Below are 23,205 nucleotides of genomic sequence, written 5' to 3' on the forward strand. Positions count from 1 at the left end.
CATAACGTTGTATATCACAAAAACTGAAATATCACATAGCAGTTAATACACATACACACGTATATATAGAAAGGTCTTAGCCTAAGTCAAACATGCTAATAGTCCTAGACTTATCCTAATAGACCGAATCATATTTTTATGAAAAAGTCAAATTTGGGTCAATTGGTCAAAGTCAACCCTGGTCAAAGTCAACAATCAACTCTGGTCAACTGTCAACTCTGGTTAAAGTCAACACATCATTGTCAAAGTCAAACTGTTGTTTCCAAGTTCAACAGGTTCAGGGTCATAGCCATGGTTCATGGCTAAGGTCAAAGGTGCATGGCTCATGGGCTCATGGTTAAAGCCATGGTTCGGACCCAACTGGCCAAGCCCAAACCTTAGAACCCGAAAGTCTAAAACTAATCTATTTATTCTACCTGACCCAATTGGGGACATAAGGACTAGCCTACATAAATTAAAAACCGGCCCAAAAACTAATTGGAGAAGGCCCAAACAAAACTTAATTAAACTGGTCCAAAACGGAAAAATAGAAATGAATCTAGTCCAACCCAAAAACTGATATGGTCCGGCCCAACCAAACTAAACCAAAATGGCCCAAGCTTAATTGAACTGGTCCCAAACAAACAACTTAAAATCGGGCCAACAAGAAATAGAACCGGCCCAACATAACAATAGAGTTTTGGCCCAACCAATCTAAAACAAAACTGGGCCCAAGCCTCAAGCCCAAACCCCAGGGCCGACCAATAGTTCATCTTCTTCACTCTCCAAATCTCCAGCCACCACCGACCACCACAACAGCCACCACCGGTCACCTATAAACAAAATGAAAGCCACGGTTTGACTCTTGGAGAAAAACCCCATGTATCTATACCAACAATTCGCGATTCCCTTATCTTTGTAAAATCCAAATTTGACGCCATTAACAACCTTTGGAGCTTCGGCGACTCCTCCTACCCCACTACTGAAATCAACTCTCCAACAATACAAACCCACCACAATTTAAAAACGAATTCAAACAACCAAAAACACAAACCCACAACAACAAAAAACGAAGTTCAAACAAATCAAACGCGTCATTAACGTTGGTTTGGGGCCGACACCATTATCTTGGGATACAAAGCTTCGACGACCCCATCCAATCCAAAGATCACAACTAAAAGAGTCCAATCAAATCCAAAGGATTTCGTTCTTTTCTTCTCTCTCGGGCTCGCCATTAGCGCTGTTCAAAACTTGAACGCGAGCTTCAACATTCTATAAAATCTACAGGGCAATACTATCGGTGGGGCTTTAGCCAGCCATGAACAAGCGATAAGCTCCCCAAATCGGGACCACCAAACAGAAATCAACTCACACACAACACAGTTTGTTCAAATACAAATTTACGATATTTAATGAAGCTTAATAATACAACAGGCACGACGTCGAGTAAACCAAGATAATAAGTAGTATCAATAGGTAGAAATCTTAGACAGTATTCACCGATACACGAAAACTATAACTTTGGTGAAATAGCAAAAATAGCTACTCACCTGTAGCGCGCTCCAATTATTAGTCAGCTACCAGGAAAAAACCTTCATTTTCTTCCTTCAGTAAAACTCCCATTTTTTTTTTTTTTTTTTTAAAACCCTCGCTGTGTTTTTTTTCCCAAAAACTCTACGTGAGAAAACTTTCCGAAAAACAAGGACAACCCTTATCTATTACTTACGGGCTTTTATCCGTAAACTGATAGTTATCCTATATTATTTTATCTATTATCTATTATTATTATTATTATTAGGAAAATATAAGAAATAAAACACGGGGTGTTATAGATCAACTTATGGTCCTTCTTGAATAAATTATCGAAATTAACAAGAAGCAGAAAATGGTTGAGATGGAAAAGCAGAATAGAAGCGCCTGGATTTCTGCATTAGAAAAGAGACTTGGTGAGATTAAGGGGCAAATATTAGGAACTGAACATGAGTTTAATGAAGTTGTTGCAGATCCTTGGTGAATAGGAATACCAACACACTGTCTGACTCTTAGTTCTTTCACCAATTATGCTTCTTAGTATCAGTTATTACAAATTTATAATTATTTGTCTATACTAGTGTCCGTATCTCGTTTCTTTTTCTGTTAAGCAAGACTCTTACCAAAATTTAATCCTAAAATGTTTTCCCAATAAGCATCACTCTTCACAAGTAAATCAATGCCCCTTCCAAAACTATCTGCCACATTATTGGTTTCCATAAAAATTCTTGAATAGATAGCCTAGAAGGATTGGTAAAATTGTCATTTTTTTGTAATTTTTATTATTAGGAGTTTTTATATTTATATTTTCTTTTTATTTACGGCCAGGACTTTTTTCTTTTAAAATTACTGTGGTGAGCATTGAGCACAAACATTTTTCTGTAAACGTCTACCTTTGCTATATTGAAAGAAAAGTTATTCAAGCATATTTAGGATAGTATTGTTTGGTGTTTTTTCATTTTCAGGAGAAACACATATTGATGAAAACACCAAAACAAACACCAAATCGGCGAAAATTTGGTGTTTGTTTTGGTGCTGTATCAAATCTCTCTTGCCGGGTTGGATAAACCGCGCGGTTTTGAGAACACTGCTTGGGCTTGGGCTTGGGCTTGGGCTTGGGCTTGGGCTTGGTCTATTGTGCGGTTTTGAGAAAGCCGTGCGTGGTTTGGTGTCAAATATTTGATGTTTCTCCTGCTTGGTGTTGGTGTCGAATACCAGTATGTGGTTATGCATTCACTAATTTAAAAAGATAATCTTATATATTGCATAATTCTCCTTACTCCTAGCATCTGAAACTTTTTACAATAAAGTAAATGATGATCAGAATTTAAGTTGGCTGCTTAGTAAGCAGTAGAAGAACACAAGCTTTTTGTGCTATTGTTCAGGTAATCAGGCTTAGAAATATTTTATTTTGAGCAGAGGGGACAAACCAACAATAAGACATTGGCAATCCTGTTGCAGAAGAGCTCAACAAGTGAAATTGATACAAAGAAGAGAGGAAGTGCTCAACCACACGACCACTTAAACAACACCATAAAGAGGGAAACGATGAGGCAAGAAACAAAAGCCAATCCATTTTGCTCTCTATCATGCTCTCAAAACACCTCTCTTCAATTCACCAGCTTTTTACATAGGAATATTGCATCCACGTCTGGGGCTTGCAGTATAAGGGAAGCTGTTCTAACTGGCATAGTGGCATTGTTATTCAAATAGTTTCTATTCCTCCAGGTTACTCAGGAGGTGCTATCTTGAAGCTTGCAGAGCTAGAGAATTTTGAAAGAACTAGTTATTGACTGAAGCTTCTTCTAATTAAGAAATATGCGTTGTAGTGCCAATGAGCCATGTTTAAGCTCTTATGGATCCTTTTGTTGTTAGAAAAATGATTTGCTCAAATCCATTTAAATATGAATGAGTAGTTTGTCTCCCAAGTTACCCCACTTAAGATGAAATGGGTTTTTTCTTGAAACAGTACGTAATGTGAGAAAACCTTTTCAAAATGATGCATTTGTTTGAAACAGTGCATTATGCCGAAAAGGTGCGACCTTTCGAAATGTGCACCGGTTTGAAAACAACATTGCATCATGCCGAAAAGGTGCAACCTTTCGAAATAGGCAAAATCGGTTCAAACAAAACTCTATATATATCTTGAAATGGTGTGTCCTTTCAAACATGTGACTTTTCAAAGAGTTGCTTACTTTTTCCCAAGAGTCACCATATTGTTTGAAAAAGGCACCACTCACCTATAAATAGTGGATGAATTTGGAGAAAAAATACACCGAGATCACCTGAGAGTTCGATCTTTCTCTTCTCCCTCGTTCTTAGTCAAATACTATGTTGTGTTCACGAGTCTATAGAATTGAAGTGCTAGCTTTCTATAGAAAAATCCGTTCTATCTTGGGAGATAGTTTCCCATCAACCTTCAAGCACCGTGAGGGGAAAATCTGTCTTAAGGACATAGTGTATCTACACTAGGCTCGGATTTAATTAAGAAGTACAAGACACTTACAAGACAAAAGGTTTGTATAGTTTGGTAATTGGTAAAGAGTAAGTACAATTAAGTTGTATATTCCTAACAACTTAAGACAGATTTCTATAAAGAGTTCTTCTTCTTTACCGAACATAATTTGTTTTTGTTTTCTTTTCTTTTTTGGTTTAAGGAAATAACGAAGGTGTGTTTCTATTTTAGAATAGAAATGACAACACCACCGTGTTCTCCTATTCATCTTTGTTCCTATTTCATTTGTTAGACCTACTAGTTAGTTGAATGGTATGAACATTTTGGTCCCCGATGACGACCTTATGTTAAGTAGAAGTGGAACTCAATAACTACGGGGTGTATACTAGCAATGGTAGATACTTGGTTCAACTCATAATGCGTTAATCTCTGAATATGTATCTGAGGCTATTGGATTGAAACTAGCGAATGTACGGGGCTCTATGAGAGGCTTGAACCAAGAAGCCGAACCGGGTGAAAGGACTTCGCTTTGGAAGTTGACATTAAGATGCAATAACCGGCGAGGAAAGGTAGACCTGATGGTAGCTCGCTTAGACCATTTTCAAGTCATTCTTGGAATGGACTTCTTGAAAGCAAACAAGGTGGTGATAATGCCACACTTGGGGGGAATTATGATCCAAGATTCTGAGAATCCTTGCTTCATTCCAGATGTTAGGAATGGAGGGTGCTAAAAGGGTTCTAAAAATATTGTATTATTTGTAAGATGTATGTGTTTTACTATTGCGCCAAAGAGTGTCAATAAAGAAGATTGCTTAAGATATTGTTTTATAAACATACTTGTAAGCAAAATTGAGGTCTTAGAAGTGTTTTCGACACTATATGAATGATATGTGACATTCTTTAAGAAGAAGCCTCACTTGAAAAACATATATCTACATGGTTTTCCAATTTATTGACTTTGTCATGAGAAATTGGAAAAATGTGGGGGATTATGTATCTTCTTGAATTAATCAATTCAAAATTGGAAATTTGTTGAAGCATTACTCAAAAAGACATCAAATGTGGTGTTTTACTCTAAGAGAGATGCATAAATTTCTTGGAAATCCTCAAAGCAAACGTCAGCATAGCAAGGTCCGCTATATATGGAATCGAAATTCATAGCGTTGCGATTGGGTCGGTAGACGGCCGAAAGTGACTGACTTGAAATTTCTTAGAGGATATTCCAAACCTGGGCTAAACTCGTGCTAGCGGTGTGTATACTGCTGTGATGACCAATTTGCTATTGGTAGAGCACAGTAGCATGTATAACGGAAGTCTCGACATATACGTCGTAGACATAATACCGGATTAGACAATTGTTCTCAAATGGAGTTATCTCAATCGACTATGTAAGGTCAAAAGATAACATTGCGGATCCGCTTTACAAAAGGTTTAACAAGAGAGCAAGTAGAAATATTATCAAGGGAATGGGCTTAAAGCTTTTGAGATAATCAACCAAGAGTCATCATAATGGAAAAACCAACCTAGTTGACTGGAGATCCCAAGATCTAGGTTCAATGGGCCAACTGAATTATGTTTGTGACTCAGTTAGCACTGGGGAGTAATATTATACTCTAACCCATTCCTATATAAGACAGTGCATATCTGCCGAGAGAACCAGGATAAGTCAAGCTTTTAATGATTTACTATATCTTGGAAAGTTATGTTATCCAAGTGGAGTATTGCAGGATATTCTTTATAGAAATCACCTATGTTAGTGCGAAGTGGGGCCGCTTCTATGAGAATTTTAAAGACAAATATCTCAAAAGCACTATCTGAAACCAAGAAGTGTTCAAGGCCAAAATGAACACAAACGTGAGAACCAACAGTATTCGAGACGGTACTGCGTGAAGATGATTGTCTAGGTTTATACAAACGGCTGACAGTTCAAGGACATTAATTGAAGTCTACTGATCGTCCAATTAAATCCGATCGTCTTTCACTAAGGCAAGTTCAAGGCCTCCCATGCTACTTGACTGATGCGGGTATCTTTTCATTTGTAAAAGAACGTAAATCCAATGTTTATGATAGAAGAAGCCAAATTTTCATTCATGTGGGGATTGTTAGAAAAATGATTTGCTCAAATCCATTTAAATATGAATGAGTAGTTTGTCTCCCAAGTTACCCCACTTAAGATGAAATGGGTTTTTCTTGAAACAAGATGCGTAATGTGAAAAACCTTTTCAAAATGATGCATTTGTTTGAAATAAATTGCATTATGCCGAAAAGGTGCGACCTTTTCGAAATGTGCACTTGGTTTGAAACAAATAAGATCATGCCGAAAAGGTGCGACCTTTTCAAATGTGCACCGGTTTTGAAACAATGCATCATGCCGAAAAGGTGCAACCTTTCAAATAGGCACCGGTTCAAAAAAGCGCTATATCTTAAAATGGTGTGTCCTTTTCGAAACATGTGACTTTTCAAAGAGTTGCTTACTTTTTCCCAAGAGTCACCAGTATTGTTTCGAAAAGGCACCACTCACCTATAAATAGTGGATGAATTTGGAGAGAAAAATACACCAGATCACACGAGTTCGATCTTTCTCTTCTCCTCTCGTTCTTAGTCAAATACTATGTTGTGTTATTTGAGTCTATAGAATTGAAGTGCTAGCTTTCTATAGAAGGAAATCCGTTCTATCTTGGGAGATAGTTTCCCATCAACCTTCAAGCACCGTGAGGGGGAAAATCTGTCTTAAGGACATAGTGTATCTACACTAGGCTCGGATTTAATTAAGAAGTACAAGACACTTACAAGACAAAAGGTTTGTATAGTTTGGTAATTGGTAAAGAGTAAGTACAATTAAGTTGTATATTCCTAACATTTGTAAGATTCCTTGTCGACACAAGGGTTATGCTTATCCTTCCTATTTTTTGTCGGAAGTTACTGAAATGAACTAGCAGACTAGGATGGAGATAGCCTTGACCATCTTATTTAATATCAGAAACATTTGCTGGTTACAAATAAAATCAGGAGTTGAAGGATAGCCTCAACCGTGGGGAGGATCCTTTGTCACTGAGATCTCCTGCTGTTATCAATAAAGCAGTTGGAGAAGACACTATTCGATTTTCCAGATAGATGTACCAACTGAAGAGGACTAAATGTCAACTGATTGGGTAGAGCTCTTGGTTTCTGTCTGACTTTCACAGAAAAAGGAAACAATTAGTTTATCTGCTAAACGAGAAATATAGACCTGCATGCCTTCTGTTCTCCTGAGTCCAGAACTTCAGACATTTCTTCCTGGAAGAAGTGAGAATTTAAAAACACTTATGTCTTCAAATTCTGATTTAGGAAATACAGATGACTTAGATCTCTAGGTCAAGACTAATCTAAAGGCCATCACATGGTATTAGCTGCCTCATGTGACTGAAATCCAAGGCCAGGTCAGTTATTTGTATTAGGCCCAGTTGGTGCATTTTTTATAGTACAGAGATAATAATGCATTGGCCAACGTACTAAAAGTTTTTAGTAGTGCAGCTTATTAACGGCCAAATGATAAGAGAGTGTTATCAGTTTGTCACAGGAGATCCACATTCAAATTTACAAGTGAAATCAAACACAGCAAAAACTAGAAACTTCAAAGTTGCAAGTGAAATCAAACACAGCAAAAACTAGAAACTTCCTTATGAAAGGACAACTTCGTTATAAGTTAGTTATAGTATGTTGGGAGTTGGTACCCCTAGTATGTTAATACCACGTTTACTTGAAACCAAATTAATTCACAAAGGAGCCGTGGCTATATGATATAAATGAAGTTCGGTTCCCTTCATTTCTTTCTCGATCCCATTAAGCTTCCTTTCTAATCGGGCAACTCGGGAGACTTGGTCTGCCTTTCCGTTTTAACCATTTGCCACTTCTGGTTCATTGGACAGTGGATTCTTGAAGCTCTCCAAGTTTCTGACTGATTTCATTGATTACTGCGTCCAGTGACCCTTCACGTTTTTCAGCAAGGATCAATCCGGGAGAAGACACTTCAAGCAATACCAATGAAGGTTGAACATCTTCAATAGTGCTGCATGTTTCTTGCAATAGTATCTCAGTTTCTTTTGCTGTACATTCTGTTTGAGGAACATCTGCACTTTCGGTGTTGGAAGCTATGTGTTTAGGATCTACAAAGTTCCATAGAGCATACCATTATTAGATCATCCTTTGGGTTTCGACTTGTGTATGGAAAGAGTGAAAAAGATTTTGAGAGGAATATTCAGCCATGATGAGGACAGATACTAACAACAGTGGCAATTCTAACACTTAGTATTTACCCACCTTTGATATGAGAGTCAATGCAAGTGTTAAGGACCTTGGATCGTCCTACTGATGCTTCTTCCTAATAAAACAAATCATGCAAGTTAAACAAGTTGAACAACTACATACTTTCTGCTAAAGTTCCAGAAACCATGCCTGTCCCTTCCAAAGCGGTAGTTGTATGTTTTCCTACCCCTTCTTCCTGTTGATTGATCACCTGCGCCATTAAAGACAGACATAATGACATGTTGATTCAGTTAAGGGGAAATAATCAATATGACATTCTTACATCACCACCCAAGCTTCTTATGTTCTGCGATGTGCACTGAAAAGAAAGATTCTTTTGCTTCCAGTGTGCTTCAGTTTTCGATGAGCCAGACTGCACTCCTTTTTTTATATCGGAATGAGGTGACATACTAGAGTCAGTAATTTTTAGGCTTGTACCAGACAGGTGACTATCAGGAAAGCTAATAACCATCTCGTGGGAGAAACTTGGTGTAGGATTATCACTCAACCCTTCTCCTTTTGAATGATCACCTTCAAAGTTTCTCCTCTCATCACTCCCAATGGAGACCAGAAAATTTTGTCCTCTTGGCGGTCCCGTCCTTCTCTTTTTGTTATAAATGCTCTGCTTTAAGTAATGATTCATACAGTATCGTTTCCCAGGTGAAGCCATCTCATGGCAACGCCATCTGTTTCCGTTACGCCTGCATCGCAGGTCATCTTCTTCCCTCACAATCGATTCACTATTAAAGCTGCTAATCTCACCACTTCCACTGGAGATCAAATAACTTTGTCCTCTTGGCAGGCCCTTCCTTCTCTTTGCATTATAAATGCTCTGCTCCAAGAGATGCTTCTCACAGTATCGTTTTCCAGGTGAAGGCATATTTGAGCAATGCCATTTGTTTCCGTTACGTCTACACCTTTGGTGATCTGAAAGCAGAAGATTATCAATGCTAATAAAAGCTACTTAACAAATAAAAAGGATTGCAGACAAGCTAACCATCAAATATATGGAGTCAGCTACGTTTTAAGTTTCAGAAAGACTTTCAGTGAATGTTTCGGTTCGGGAAGAAGTTTTGGTTGTTTATACCATGCGTTTTAAGTGGATTATCAATAAATTCTTTTCAGGTGAAGCCTTCGAAGAATAGGTAACTTAAAGAAAATGTAACCATAATAATCTAGTTTTTGACCTCCAATCCAACATTAAAGGAGAAAGCAGTACCCTCACTGTGGGAACAAATACGAGCAAAAATCCGAATTGATAAAAGCTTAAAATGAGTATAAACCGTATTACAGAAGCTAAGGGGTACAAACAGTACCCAGGTTGTGGGGAAATTTAACAAAGATGATTAAGGGGAGAAAATACCTGGTGTTTCAATGACATCTGGTGGCGACTGAACAGCAAGATTCTTTTCTGAGGACTGCACTTGAGTTTTGGAAAAATCAACTTGTTGTGCTTCGATATTGGAAAGAGGTGACAAGCTAAAGTCAACAATTGTTGGGCCATGACAAGAACTGTCACAATCAGAAGCACATACAGGATGCTCAGTCAACCCTTCTGATGGACATGAGAACAGTTCAGTAGTCAAATTTCGATCTATGTCCTTTTCAGGATGTGCTATTAATAACAATGAACCCTTTGTCACTTCTCCATTCTTTAAATTCTTGCAAGGTGGTGAAATTTCAGTAGTTCTTTTAGGAGTTGGTTGTTCTATCTTCTGTTTTTCTGTACTTGATTCATTAGCAATATCTGCAGTGGTGCATGCATGTGACAACTGTGCCTGATCAGTTCTTCTGACATCAACTAGATTATGTTCAGCAGCTATATCCTGGAACAAAAGGCCAGGGATTAGGCTAACCATCAAGCAATTTAAAATATATGTGAGTATTGGGATGTACAAAGTATGTATGCTACAAATTGTAGATCTCGGAATGAAAATAAACAAATTATCTATTAGCAGTTTAGCACCAATGATATACAGCACAAACAATTTAAAACCAAATCTAAATGAGTAAAACTTGATTTTACAGTAAATTTGCACTGGATGAATCACAGTTGAAAATAAAAAAAAGGTGACATCTCAGCCTTACAATCTGAGATATCAGTTTTAAAGGATGAACTATATGTTCATCTCAGGCATACAATCTGTTTCTAGAATGTAAGTTCATAAACGATTCAATTCATCCCATCAGATCATTATTATCAGCAACCGCTAGTTCCACAACTACCACAAATGAGAACGACTTTTGCCCTCCGTAGTTCCAATTGATTGACCTCTCTCCTTTTCTGAGGCATACAGCGAACCATGTACCAGTTACTAGGAAGAAGTTCGGAAACTAAACCACTCCACCAAAATTTAAAACATAAAAACGAATCCACTTCTTCAGAAACATCAAATTCTTTTTCCTCCAGTTGGAAATTTGGAAATGGAGAGAATTCCTGATATACTATAAAAAGCATGCAAGATCTCAAGCAATAGTAGTCAACTGAGAAGGGGTCGATCATATTTTCCATAAGTACTTCTGTCAGGAAACAAGAACCAGGACAATGTATACCACAAAAGTTGACTTTCTACTGGTGTTCCTGTGATAAACCTTGGCTCCGCCGTTTGCTATAAAGAATTAAACATGCAATTGTAGCTATCCCATGAGCTGGATTTTCATAAATTGTGAAACAAATGTATCCACATCTCCAACACTTTGAGGGCACACGGTATATAATACTTCAGAATAGCAATAGACAACAGGCATTACGATAATTGCACGGCCTTAACTCCAAAACATCTAACGATCGGGGTGATGATTCCGTCCAAATTACCTTTAGGTTTGCAATTAACGACATGAGTGTTGAATTCTAACATAACCATACTAGAAAAACAAAAAAAAAAAAATATGAGGTACCTGGTCTTGGGGCGTGGCAGCAGTCGAGTCAACTTGATGCATTTTTCTGCATACCAAATTTCCAACAGAAGAAGCAGTTGAAGTGAGAAACTAATAAATGAATCCACTTTCCATTTAATTCCAAATTTGTCCTCATATCAAACAGATTCAAGTGTGTCTCGAAAATCATAATATCCGTCGTATTCTGTACTGGTAGTAAGATGGATTCCTTGCTTCCGGTCCTAACCTTCATTTATTTATATATATATACTAGCCACGTTAGCATTCCCAAATTTTTATATAATTTATAGATGTGAAATTACTATTATATCCCTACATGTGTGATGGCCACATTTTTGACAGCAAATAGGGCTTCTAGGCAGCCTTCTTAACCACATGTAGAGGGTAAAACCGGAACATTAGCAAACAAGTTGTCCCAAACAGGTTAAAGAAATGAAAAATTCAAAAAATAAAATAGAAAGAAAAAACACGAAAATGTCCACTTTAGTGCTAGTTTCATTTAGTGTTCTTGCATTTTCAAATCCCTAATTCCAATCATCGAGTGTTATTGCCACATCAACCCATTGTTTGCTCGTAAAAGGTACTCTCACTCTCCCTCTATCTCTTTTTAGCCCAAATTCTTCATGAATCAGTTGGTTTTTTTTTTGTTTTGTGGCAATTAGTTAAACTTACTATTTCAGTCAATTTCTTTTAGAAACTATATATGAGTTTGATTGGGGATTGTTTGATTTAAGATTTCATTTTGGTTTAAACATTAGTTGGTTGTTGGGATTGGGGGTTTATTTCTGTTATATGTGCATAATCTAGAATCATAGGTCTAATGTCTATAGTCCTATTTAGTTAGTTGGTTAGTTTCCTTCATTTTAGGCATTATCTCGTAAGTAGGTTAGTAGTTAGTTATTAAGTAGCCGGTGCTATAAATTGTAGTGTATCTCATCTATTGGGAGGAGAGAAGAATATTATTGTAGTTTGCACTTATGTGTGAATTAGGAGGTCAAAGGCTCCTCAATAAGCCTTAATGTTATGTGTTTTTGATACAATCACTTCTAGATTATATCAGTTTCCAGTGGATATTTTGTGGTAGATGTTGGGTTGCGCGTTGATATAGAAGCCATATTGATATAGAAGCCCTATATATTTGATTGATTGTTGGCCTTTGGTTTTAATAATAGCGATTCTAGAGTGCGCTGGATTCAGGACTCTTGATTCAAGACTTTGTAGTGCAGTACACATGCATCTTTTGCTAATAGGAGGGCCCAAATTCGAGAGTACAGGTACAGCCTGCGTACTCTAGATTTTGCATTTTAATAATTGTTGTTTATTTATTTTTTGGTTAATATTACTCATCATAGCTTATTGTTTTTCCAAAATCTAGAAGCTCTATTGATCTATATTGTTTTCATCGAGAAAAGTATAAAGGATTAAAAGTTATGTATAGATTTTTTTTTTTTTTTTTTTCTTCTTCTTCTTCCAGTTCTATCATCAGTTCATCACCAAATCACTATTGAGTATTAGTGAATATAACTCAAACATTACTTCTTCTAGTTCCTCAAATGAGTATGTCAAGTTATGTTGTGTATTTACTTAGAAGCAGTCATGATCTAGACCAATTCATAGTCTTATCTAGTTATCTCCTTGTTTTGGTCTTCAGCAGGACAGAACAACGATTTAAACAAGTAGTGATAGCTTAGCATTATCTACTAGAAAAATCAGAAGAATGAGTGAACAAGTTAACAAATAAAACATGAAAAAAAAGGTTTTCCACTTTAGCGCTACTTTCGTTCTCCCTCCGGTCAAACAGAAAATCCAACTGTTCACTTTAATTTCGACGGCATTCTCTGATCAATTTCACCCTGCGCATAGTAGAAGTTCTATAAAAATATCATCATCTCTTTCTTTCTTTTCTTTACGTACACTCTCTTGTCTCAAATCCCTAATTCCAATCATCGAGTTTTAAGAGGGGTTTAGCACGACAGGTATTAGATTTTTCTTATTTCTTATTGGTTTCAAGTTAGTTTGTTTTAAATCGACAGACCTAATTTTTTATTTTTCTTTTTTATTTCATTTGTTTCAGTATTTCAATATAGTATATAGTATTTATTTGGGTTTCTTCTGGATTTCTTTTGGAGATCTGTGTATTTGATGTTTATATGCAAATTAATGCCATAATCTCGGTATAAACACAAGTTATAGTATAAATGGATTTGGACACACATTGAGAAGAAAGCAGTATCAATCAAGGTACATGGGTTATTAGATTGCTTGTATGCATAGATTAAGGCACTAACTATGAGTGGATATAGAAAGAAATGTTTAGGTTTAAGGGATGTCAATTGGAAACCTGTGTGCATGCTACATTTGTGCTCTCCTCTTGGCCAATGGTAGACGAAGGGGGATGGAGTCGTTGGATGACATTTCTGACAGAGAAACAGTGTTCTCAGATGATTTGTAATTGAAATTAGGAATGTAATGCGTGTTAGTAATTGAAATTGTCTCAGCAATGTTTGAATTAGCAAACTAACTTTGTACTAAAGGTTGAGTTGTTACGCCTTGTTTTTTCAATTACTTTTAAATTATTAGCAAACTAATAATATATGCATGTTTAGTAATAATTTTTGTTCGTTCTTTCTTGGTTCATACTTTTATGCATCCTTCTAGTCATATTAGCTGATTTTACTTATCCTTAAATAATTTTGTTCGTTTTGTCTCAGTTCATAATTTTATTCATGATTGTTGTCATATTAGTTGATTACGTGTACAGTGGTTGGTTTGGTCTTGTAAATACATATGAAGGTTGTTTGTCATTATTAATCTGTTTCTATATCAGCTAGCATAAACTTCCTGGATAAGGTTGGTCACGACCTCTTTGTGCCATTTGTTTAATAAAGTCTGTTTTTTTTTTCCTTCAGTTTTTCCACTACTACTTTCCTCTACCCACAACACCAACGTACCACTTTTGGTTGTTTGCTCTTCCGCTCTCAGGTGTTAATTTCAATAATTGATTTTGATATTAGTGAGTTAGATTTATTTATTCCCCAATTTTTAAGATGTTATTGTCGTCTTGACGCGTCATGTTTACACGTATCAAGAAGCAACGACAATCCAGGTCAGCAGTACTACAACTACCCCAATTGGGTGAGCCATTTTTGTTTATTGTTACTAATTTGAGTTATTGAAGAATTATATATGGGATTCTAACTGGTGATTTTAACATGTAATTTGGGTTATTTTAGAAGCCTGGGATGCTTAAATCTTCAAATAAATCCCAAAAATCAAGTTGTGATTTTTTCTTATGGGCTGACGAAGCCGTGTTATGTCCATGTGGAGGTGGTCTTTGTAAGGTATTTGGTGTGACTGGGAATGGAAAAAACAAAAAACAGCGATATTGTATTTGCCTGAGATCAGTTGTGCATGACAGAATTGTAAGGAATAAATTGTGTATCATTTTATTTTTATTTCTTATTAAACATGTTTATCTAATTGGGTTGTAAACTTCCAACATTTAACTACACCAAGATCAATTAATCAAAAGGTTGTGGGTTTGTCTATTGGGTTGATAGTAGAACACCAATCTCATAACAAGGTTCTAGTTCTACTTCTGAAAGACGTGAACAAGGGTCCAGTTCTACATTTGAAAGGCGTCTGCGTATTCGTGAAACGATTGATTGTACGGTATAGAACACCTTGGCTGCTGAACTTTGTGTTGCACAGGAAAATGCTAGTGCATGCCGCGAACTGTTACTGCAACTTCGTGATTTAAAATTGGACAAGTAATTAACTATTTGTTGCTTAATGTAATTAACTATACGTATTTGGTGAAATGTTTGTTATTGGATGACAATGACTAGTTGGAATTGTGTGTATTCGGATTACTGAATTGCTGGAATTATTTGTCTTTGGAATGCCATGACTTGTTGGAATTATGTCTTTGAATTACCATGTCTCTGGATTTGTATGACAAGAAACCTAGTTTAGAGGCGACTACCCAAGTAGATACATTGATCTTGCAGACAACGAATGACAGGTCTATATGATACGTTGTCTGTATCATCCTTACTTCGGCAGACCAAAACTTCCAATAACAAAACCAACTGATAACGGTGCTCAACATAATGCTATATATTATGTATCATCCTGACATATTTCTACTCAGGCATCCTTAGTTGCATATAGGGGTGGAACTAGGGCGAGTTGGGTCGGGTTGAGGCCTAACCCGAGCCCAACTCGGGTTTCAAAAGTTTCAACCTGAGCTCGGGACCAAGCCCTAATCGGTCCTTAAATTTTCAGCCCAAGCCCAACTCGGGTTGGGTCGGGTTGGTCAAGTTTCTCGGGTTTCAATGTTAAACAATGAATAACTCAACGTCTTTTCACTGTTAAATAAATAAATTAAGAGGTAAATAACACCGAAATTGCAATATTCTAACTAAATCAAACGTATTTGATTATTTGAAAAGGAAACTAACCCAATTGATTCAATTATTCTCTCTTAAATTGATATTATTAACCTTATTTTTTACAAGAATAAATCATTATAAGGAAACAATATAACAAAATAGAAGGAATGAAATATATATGTACATATATGCACACGGGCTCGGGTTTTTCAGTAATTTTATATTCAAACCCGAGCTCAACCTGAAACTGAGTTGGGATTTGAGTTTACAAGGCCAAGCCCGGACCAACAAAAGTCGGGTTTTAACCCACCGGGCTTGGGCTAACCTGACCCAAGTTCCACCCCTAGTTGCATATCTCTATCCATGCTCTTGGGTGCCTCCACTAATTCTACACTGACACAGTGACGTGGAGGATGATACTTCTGATATAATCAACAATATTTCTGATAAATCGACACACAAAACAAAATTGCCACCGGTCAACAAAAGGATATATATCCACTGATATATCGATATATCTGATATATCTCGGTTTTTGGGGTACACGATATATTGCTCGAATTTGATATTTTGGTCCTTGCCCCAAACTCCAAACTTATTTAAAAAAACAATATAACACAATACAAAGGCAGCATAAACTAAATTTAATATTCAGTATAGTACAACATCTTATTTTATTCAAAAAATAAAATAGACCAATTTGACACTATTTAGAGTTTAATTAGATTTAGAAGTCTAGGTTAGATTTAGAAGTCTAGTTTCATTCCTTATTAATCAAGTATGGCTTGGATATCTGTATATACTAGCAAGATGCACGTGATATGCATGCGATGTCAAACAAAACTTAAGGAAGAGTGTAAATAAAATTTGGGTGAGCACACTTACAATTGACATTATGCCTGAACAGACACACGAGCAGCTGTTTAAAATTTGAATTGAATGGAACTCCATGCCTATTTGATTTCCAAACTTCTAAGTATATCTCAAAATCACATGTATTTTGAGCCTCTCATCCTAGCAAGTGCACGTTGCAAACGACAAAGATAAAAGGTTAGTGCATCAAAAGCATTTATGTAATGTTATGCATTGAAACCAATATCCAAACCTTAGGTAAATAGATAATATGCAACCATAGGTATTGAATTGAAAGAATGGGACATACCCTCCAAAAGATGAGTAATTTGGTTTGTTAATCAATAATCCAAAATGGAGTTACAATGGCATAGTATTTAATAAGGAGTTACTCACATAGTCTCTTCTTCACTTTACTGCATGTTGGACAATAGATTGAAAGCCTTTTGGGCACGCTCGTTGAGCGTGAACTGGTGAGGTGGTTTTGAGTAATTGTTTCTATTTGACTAAGGACGTTGCCTTTGGTATTTTGCAACTTTAGTTGACATGATGACGTGCTAGAGAACATAGAGATAACCAAAAATTTGAATATTTAAAGAAAATCTTCCTTGTGTATCTCAAATACATGGAAACAAATTACATAAAATGGCTATATACATGGTAAGAGAAAAAATGACAAAGATATGCTGGCCAGAAGAGAAGAGAAGAAGCCGCGAAGAAATCGCATGAACTGCATACCGCTTCAAGTTGGCAATTGCTCCCAGGAAGTAATATGGCACTTGGAGTTGTGTTATGCAGTAGAAGCACAAATTTATATATTTGATCACCACAATCCAAACATGTTAACTATTTTACTTGCCAAAGCAATGAAACCAATCCCAAATAGAAAAAGCATTAAAAGCCTTGCAACTGATATACAAATTGTAGTTTTTATTCCAAGTTTACAATCATTTGGCCATTCAGCAAGCATGCCTACAAGAATTAGGATCACTTAAGCTACGATGCACCACTCAAAATTTCTAGACTACATGTGAAGAAGGATAGAGGAGTATCATATCCAAAAATAGATCCTTTAGTGGTAACAGAGATGCTATAGTTGGGAGTTGAAAGATATGATGTATAGTCCAACACGTTATACGCTTTATTCAAATTAAACCTTCTGAAAGAGCCCACCAATGTTTTACACTATACCTTCTGTACATGTTAAAAAGATAGCGAGTGCCTATTGGTGTGAAATAACGAAATGTAAAAAATACAGAAGAATAGGGTCCTTAAAAAGCCCTTATTCCAACGTATCTCCACAAAACACGGATACCACACAGGCATTAGTACACCTTAAAATGAGCCATTAGAGTAAACTGATGGCTTTAAAACCACTTTGGAATATGAAGTATACCATGTCGATGAGATTGTAGGATGGGAAATAAAAGTATAAAACCAATTTCGACACCACAAAAAAAAAAAGGTAAGAAAATAATAAACAATTAATGGAACATACCTCCAGCCGTAGTACACTTGACTGTAAAAACTTGTGAGTTGATCCAACGGAGGGTGCACCAAGATCCTGGAATCCTTGTTTGACATCTTGTATTGACAACGAAGGGGTCTATTAATTGTAATTTTTTTTAAGAAAAAAGACAATACTAATATTGAGCTTTTCATAAGCGAGACAACTCGCTTATGTCTCGCTTATGAGAAGCTCAATATCCTCTTTTTTCCAGGTGTTTTTCTCAAAGTACTGATTTGCAAGTTGGGCCGCTAAAGGGATGTATACTTTTGCCTATATCTTTGTTTCTATAAACATAACAAATTAAATTGACATTTGTTGTTGTACTTAAACGTTACTTTCAGAGTTTCTTGTTCACTTAAATTATGGAAGTCTGTTCTTGAACATTAGTAGATGTTCAGAATGAAAATAGGGGATCAACTGGATCTTGTTAGAGTACTTGTGTGACACCCCAACCACAACCAAAACCCTTCCCCAAGAGAATCCTGGCCTTTCTAAGCATCTATAATGTAACCCTCCTATCCATTGTTTTGCACAATGTAAGCATCTCTAAGCAAACCCTATCTTTATTGGCGTGCCCATGTGTAGCACCTCCAATAACTCCCTATAATCCTTGCATAATTGCTGTCAGAGTTCAAATGGGGCCAATACAACAAAACAGAAGTATTATCTGCAAATGAAGATCGAGCAGCGGAATTCTCTCTTTTTCCCATGGTTCTTTAATCATTATAGCTATACACTCCTGTAATTGTACACATGCCGTAACATTCAACTTTAACCCATATAGCAAATTCGAAGACGAATAATTATACACCTTCCTGCCAATCAGAGAGAGTAAAAACGTCTTCTTCAAACATTTTGAGCACACTTGGGAGTTAGATACCTTGAAATATGTACTACAGTTAAGTTATCCCTGTTTCTTCAGAGGTAGTAAGGAACCTCCAAAACTCAACTTGGCATCCTGGATACCTGAAGTTAACTTAAACACAGTTCTTGGGTGGGCTTAAAAGAAGACCCTACTAAAAATCTTTCTTCAAATAATGCGGGGATGCAACAACTCCAAAGAACAATAAACTTTAAGAAGTTTTGTTGAATTCAACTATCATCCAACTGGAGTTTCAAGGGAACATCAAAATCATTGTTGCTACAACCAGCTCCCAGTACGTCAAGAATATCCCCGCCCACCTCTGACATAGCCCACATGTATGTTGGTGAAATCACTACTAACAATATACTTACAACTTGTCCATAATAAAGAAAACAAAATTTATATATCTTCATTATTGTCAAACTTTACCTCACTCATCCGTCTCCTAATATATCTATTGGTAACTCTACCTTTCTTTAGCAAATAGACAAAACCAGTGATTTGGGTTTTTTTAGGTGTTGCTTGCATCTCTTGCGTGATATTAGTTAAGTTGCCTTGCTCTTTGTTTGTGTCATCACTATGATGCTGGTGACCCTCTCTCTCACCACAGTACACCATTACTTTTAGTAATGTCATGAGTGAGTAATATCTCCTTTTTTATCAATAAAATTCAATTATTAAAAACTAAATAAAAAATAAAAGAACACTCGAGCTAAGACCAGGATTCCATGAAAGAAAAAGAAAAAAAATGTCCTATGACTCCTATCTAATACCGGCCATACACCTTGAAAGAATACCTAACTTGTGAGGACATGCACTATTAAACGAACTTCTAGAGGCTATATAACTTGAAAGAGCAATAATAATTGCTTCCTTCAAAAATTCATCCTGAGGGCACATAATTAAAGTGCTCAAGATGGGAGTCGTTGCTCGGCCATGCATGATTGCATCCCTTTGTTTTAGTTTTCTCTAATAGTCGTAGTTTCTTTTTTCTAGTATTGATTTTGTATCTGTCTTTTCCTTTGTTGTATATTTGAGTGGGATATCTCATCCTACGAACTTTGACTTTATGATTATATATATATACACATCACATTTGACCGACCAGGATTAGTCTATATCATGTCTTGGACCAGAACTGGACAGGACGGGAATTGCATCTGACTAACACATTTGTCAAATTCAAGAGAAGCCTAATAGACTAAAGACCAAATAACTTCAGAAGAACACTGGATGTGAGCTAATAGCAGCTCTTATAGTGTGAAGTCGTGAACCTAGTCCAGCGAAGAGACTAAGCTGTCAGGGCCATAGTGGAGACAGTGATACTGAAATGGAAGGCAGCAGCCAAATTACCACTCCAACAATGATAAATCATCTTTTAAAAATTCACTAACGTTGGATGATTATTAGAATTATCAGTATCAGAAATTTATTATTATGAAGATCAAGATCCACCGAAAAAACCTTCAAACTACCAAGGTAGAAACAACATATAATTTAGATGCTAGACTTTAGAATGGAAAGCAATAAAATTAGAACCCTAAAGGTAGAGATTCTAGATTTTGATCTTATCTAACAGTCATAATAGCATACTTTTACACTGACCTGAGCTTGAACTCTTTCAATGAAAATAGTCTCATTTCAGTCATTTGACATATCACATTTTTTTATAACAAAAGTAGCCTGCATATTATCAATGGTAAGGGCACAACTCAAATCATCCAAAAAAAACAAAAAACAAAAAAAAGATGCAAGATAAAACCTCAAGAGGGAGGCCAGACTGTCATATCACCTTGGTTCGGGAATTACTGAACAGCTAAGATAACCCAACAACTTAGAGTCTAAAATGTATAACACATGCAAAGCATTGCATAGTATTAATCCTAAGTCATGGACAAACCAGCCTTTGAGAGGGACGTGGATCGCAAACCTTTAATGGGAAAACACAGGTCAACACCTTATATGAACACAAATAAAAAAAAGTAGTTCGAAGTTAGTACCTTCTTCCCAGTTTCCTTAATGGTTCTCACTCATTATCCAAAAGAAACTCACTTCTTTCGTTTATAGTATCTAGGGCACCTTCTACTATGGTAAAGTGTGATTCAATTATTCAATCCATTATAGTGCACTTTTTCTATAATCACTATATATTATTGTCAATCAGAGTTCAAATGCATTTTATCCAAGATTAATCTACCAGTTTAAATCATTTGGTCAATTTTAATAATGTCTAAAATCAACAGCTCAACACACATACTTAGATTGAAACTTCAACAATTATAGAACATTTCAGAAACTAAGGCATATTAAACAACAGAAAATCAAGCATCCATATATGAAACTGCAAGCATCACTCTAAATTATGGAGTCAACAGAGTTGAAGCTGCATTTGATTACATTTCACATTTAAGACAAAGTAAGCATAACATAATTCAATTACTCATATATAAATATCCCATTATCCCTGTCAATTAATTTTGAGGTACTTATGTAATACCCTAGTCTACAATATTCTGTATTGCGTTACAAGTTTCCAACTTAAATTTATAGCAGTAAGTGTACAGAGATACAGAGTTACCTTAGGTCATTACTTGAATTAGTAGAATTCCTTCACTCTTGATCTGTATATCCTCTATTATGGCAGAAGGAGGTCAAAGAGGTGGAGCTTGAAGAAGGGGAATCTCAGCGTATACTCATGCTTACCGGCGTGCCCTTTACAATTGTGGATACATGACCGGGGTATGGTCCCTTCAATATCTGGAACTGGTGTTAGTCTTGAAAGTCTAGTCAGCAACCTTGGCATTAAATCTGGAGTCCAACATTATGTTGCTGGCTTTGATGTCTCGATGGAATATTGGAGGATCAACTTCATTATGGAGGTAAAGAATACCTTTTGTTGAACCCAAGGCAATCCTCAACCGTAGAGCAAAACCAAGAGGTGGGAGTAATAAGTGAAATGTATTAAATTTTCAAGATTGCAGAAGATGGCAAACCTGGTGGGGGGCTTCAAAAAGTACAGCACGAGGTCTGTTAGACTCAAACTTTCGCCGAGTGCCACGAGCAATATCATCATATACTTTACGACTATGTAGCGCCAACAATATAGTATCCTCTATTTCACTGCAAAACAAACAATGTCATTTCAATTTCATATGCTATGAAAAATTGTTGTACTGAATGTAAATTTTCTTAGCACCATTCCTGATCCACGCTGTACTATATATTCAAGCATAATCCAATCTGTCTTTTCATCACGACCAAGCTTCCCTCTATAAAAGCTGAACGGCTTCTTGTACTCGACATTCCCATCTTTGCCGTAAATTTTTGAACTACTTCCCATTATCTTCCAATATCCACCTTCACCAGCAGCACAAACTCGACGAAGTGCTAATGGAAAGTTCCTTGCTGCTTGTATTTCATCCTCAGAAGCTTCACCGCTGATTCTAAGCCTTTTGTATGGGTCTTTTGTATGATTCTGGGGAAAATAAAAATGAGTCATTTAGTAGGCCTTAAGAGTAGTTTATAAAAATGTTTTTTGCACGAGGATCATAGGGAGGGCAATCTCCAGAAAGTTGACTCAAGAGTGGTTTACCTTTTTGCATTAAGGAAAGAGTTTAACTCAGACATGGGATGTAACTCAGAAATGAGATCACTGGACATACCTGAAGATAAAATATGTCCTGTTCCGACATTCTTTGCACCTGTAGAGCATGCTGAAGTTCAGGGCTAGCCACATGCAAAAAGCAAAGGACTCCAGTGATCTCACCCTCAGTATTCATCCTTTTGTTTGTAGAAAGTAAGATTTCGCCATAGTTTGCTAATACCATGGTGACAGAAATATTTCGAAGGAGACAATATAATGAAAGGGAGATAGTTGCTTTCAAAAAATGTGACTTATAAATCTCCTCGGCCCCCACTGTTGCCGTCTTTTGCTACACGAATAGTATCTCCAGATTCAAGACCTGAACACACAAAATAAAGCATATTTATAAAATAACAGATGAACCTATCCCCCTGTTCAAGCCTCGGCGGTTGGGTGCCAAACTCTTGGGATCAATTCCCACCATCACTTAGGGAGAAGGGTAGAGGCTAAATAAGTACATAAAAAAAAAAGTATTAAGATGAATATAAAATCATTCTTTTGTCATTAACGATTCAAACAAAAAGTATTAATTAAGATGAATATAAAATCATTCTTTTGTCATTAACAATTCAAATGATTCTTAGGTTCCATTAACCTCAATACTCAAGCGTAAATATCTGTAGAGTTTCCATCTCACAAAACCTCTCTCTTACATGATCAAAGTAGGTTTTCCACATTACAGACCCTATACCAAGCACATCATATGCCTAAAAAATCAAAGTTAACGAATGTATATAAACATCAAGATGTTTCTTAAACAATATTTGGACATCACATACAACACTTTGCCAGCCT

At 36.4% G+C, this 23,205-nt stretch overlaps 1 protein-coding gene across 4 annotated transcripts; it reads right to left on the minus strand.

Moving 5' to 3' along the window:
* Positions 1 to 7,211: 7,211 nt before the first annotated feature.
* On the minus strand, positions 7,212 to 11,357 carry LOC147517007 (uncharacterized). 4 transcript variants are annotated; one of them, XR_015211309.1, is made up of 7 exons: positions 11,147 to 11,357; positions 9,612 to 10,074; positions 8,532 to 9,175; positions 8,399 to 8,459; positions 8,264 to 8,324; positions 7,613 to 8,109; positions 7,463 to 7,568 (listed from the first exon to the last, which is right to left on the minus strand). XR_015211309.1 is itself a non-coding variant. In XM_086589446.1 (6 exons), the coding sequence occupies exons 1-5, from the start codon at positions 11,186 to 11,188 to the stop codon at positions 8,290 to 8,292; spliced, it is 1,245 nt and encodes a 414-aa protein (XP_086445572.1). In that variant the 5' UTR covers positions 11,189 to 11,357; the 3' UTR covers positions 7,598 to 8,109; positions 8,264 to 8,289. The 4 variants fall into 4 exon arrangements, 3 of the variants coding, with proteins under 3 accessions (XP_086445570.1, XP_086445572.1, XP_086445569.1); XM_086589446.1 differs by lacking the exon at positions 7,463 to 7,568 and having other exon boundaries at positions 7,598 to 8,109; XM_086589444.1 differs by lacking the exons at positions 7,463 to 7,568; positions 7,613 to 8,109; positions 8,264 to 8,324 and adding an exon at positions 7,212 to 7,240 and having other exon boundaries at positions 8,372 to 8,459; positions 11,147 to 11,331.
* Between the last annotated feature and the right edge of the window lie 11,848 nt (positions 11,358 to 23,205).

Source organism: Coptis chinensis, chromosome 2 (genome assembly GCF_015680905.1).
Source record: "Coptis chinensis isolate HL-2020 chromosome 2, ASM1568090v1, whole genome shotgun sequence".
NCBI lineage: Eukaryota > Viridiplantae > Streptophyta > Magnoliopsida > Ranunculales > Ranunculaceae > Coptis > Coptis chinensis.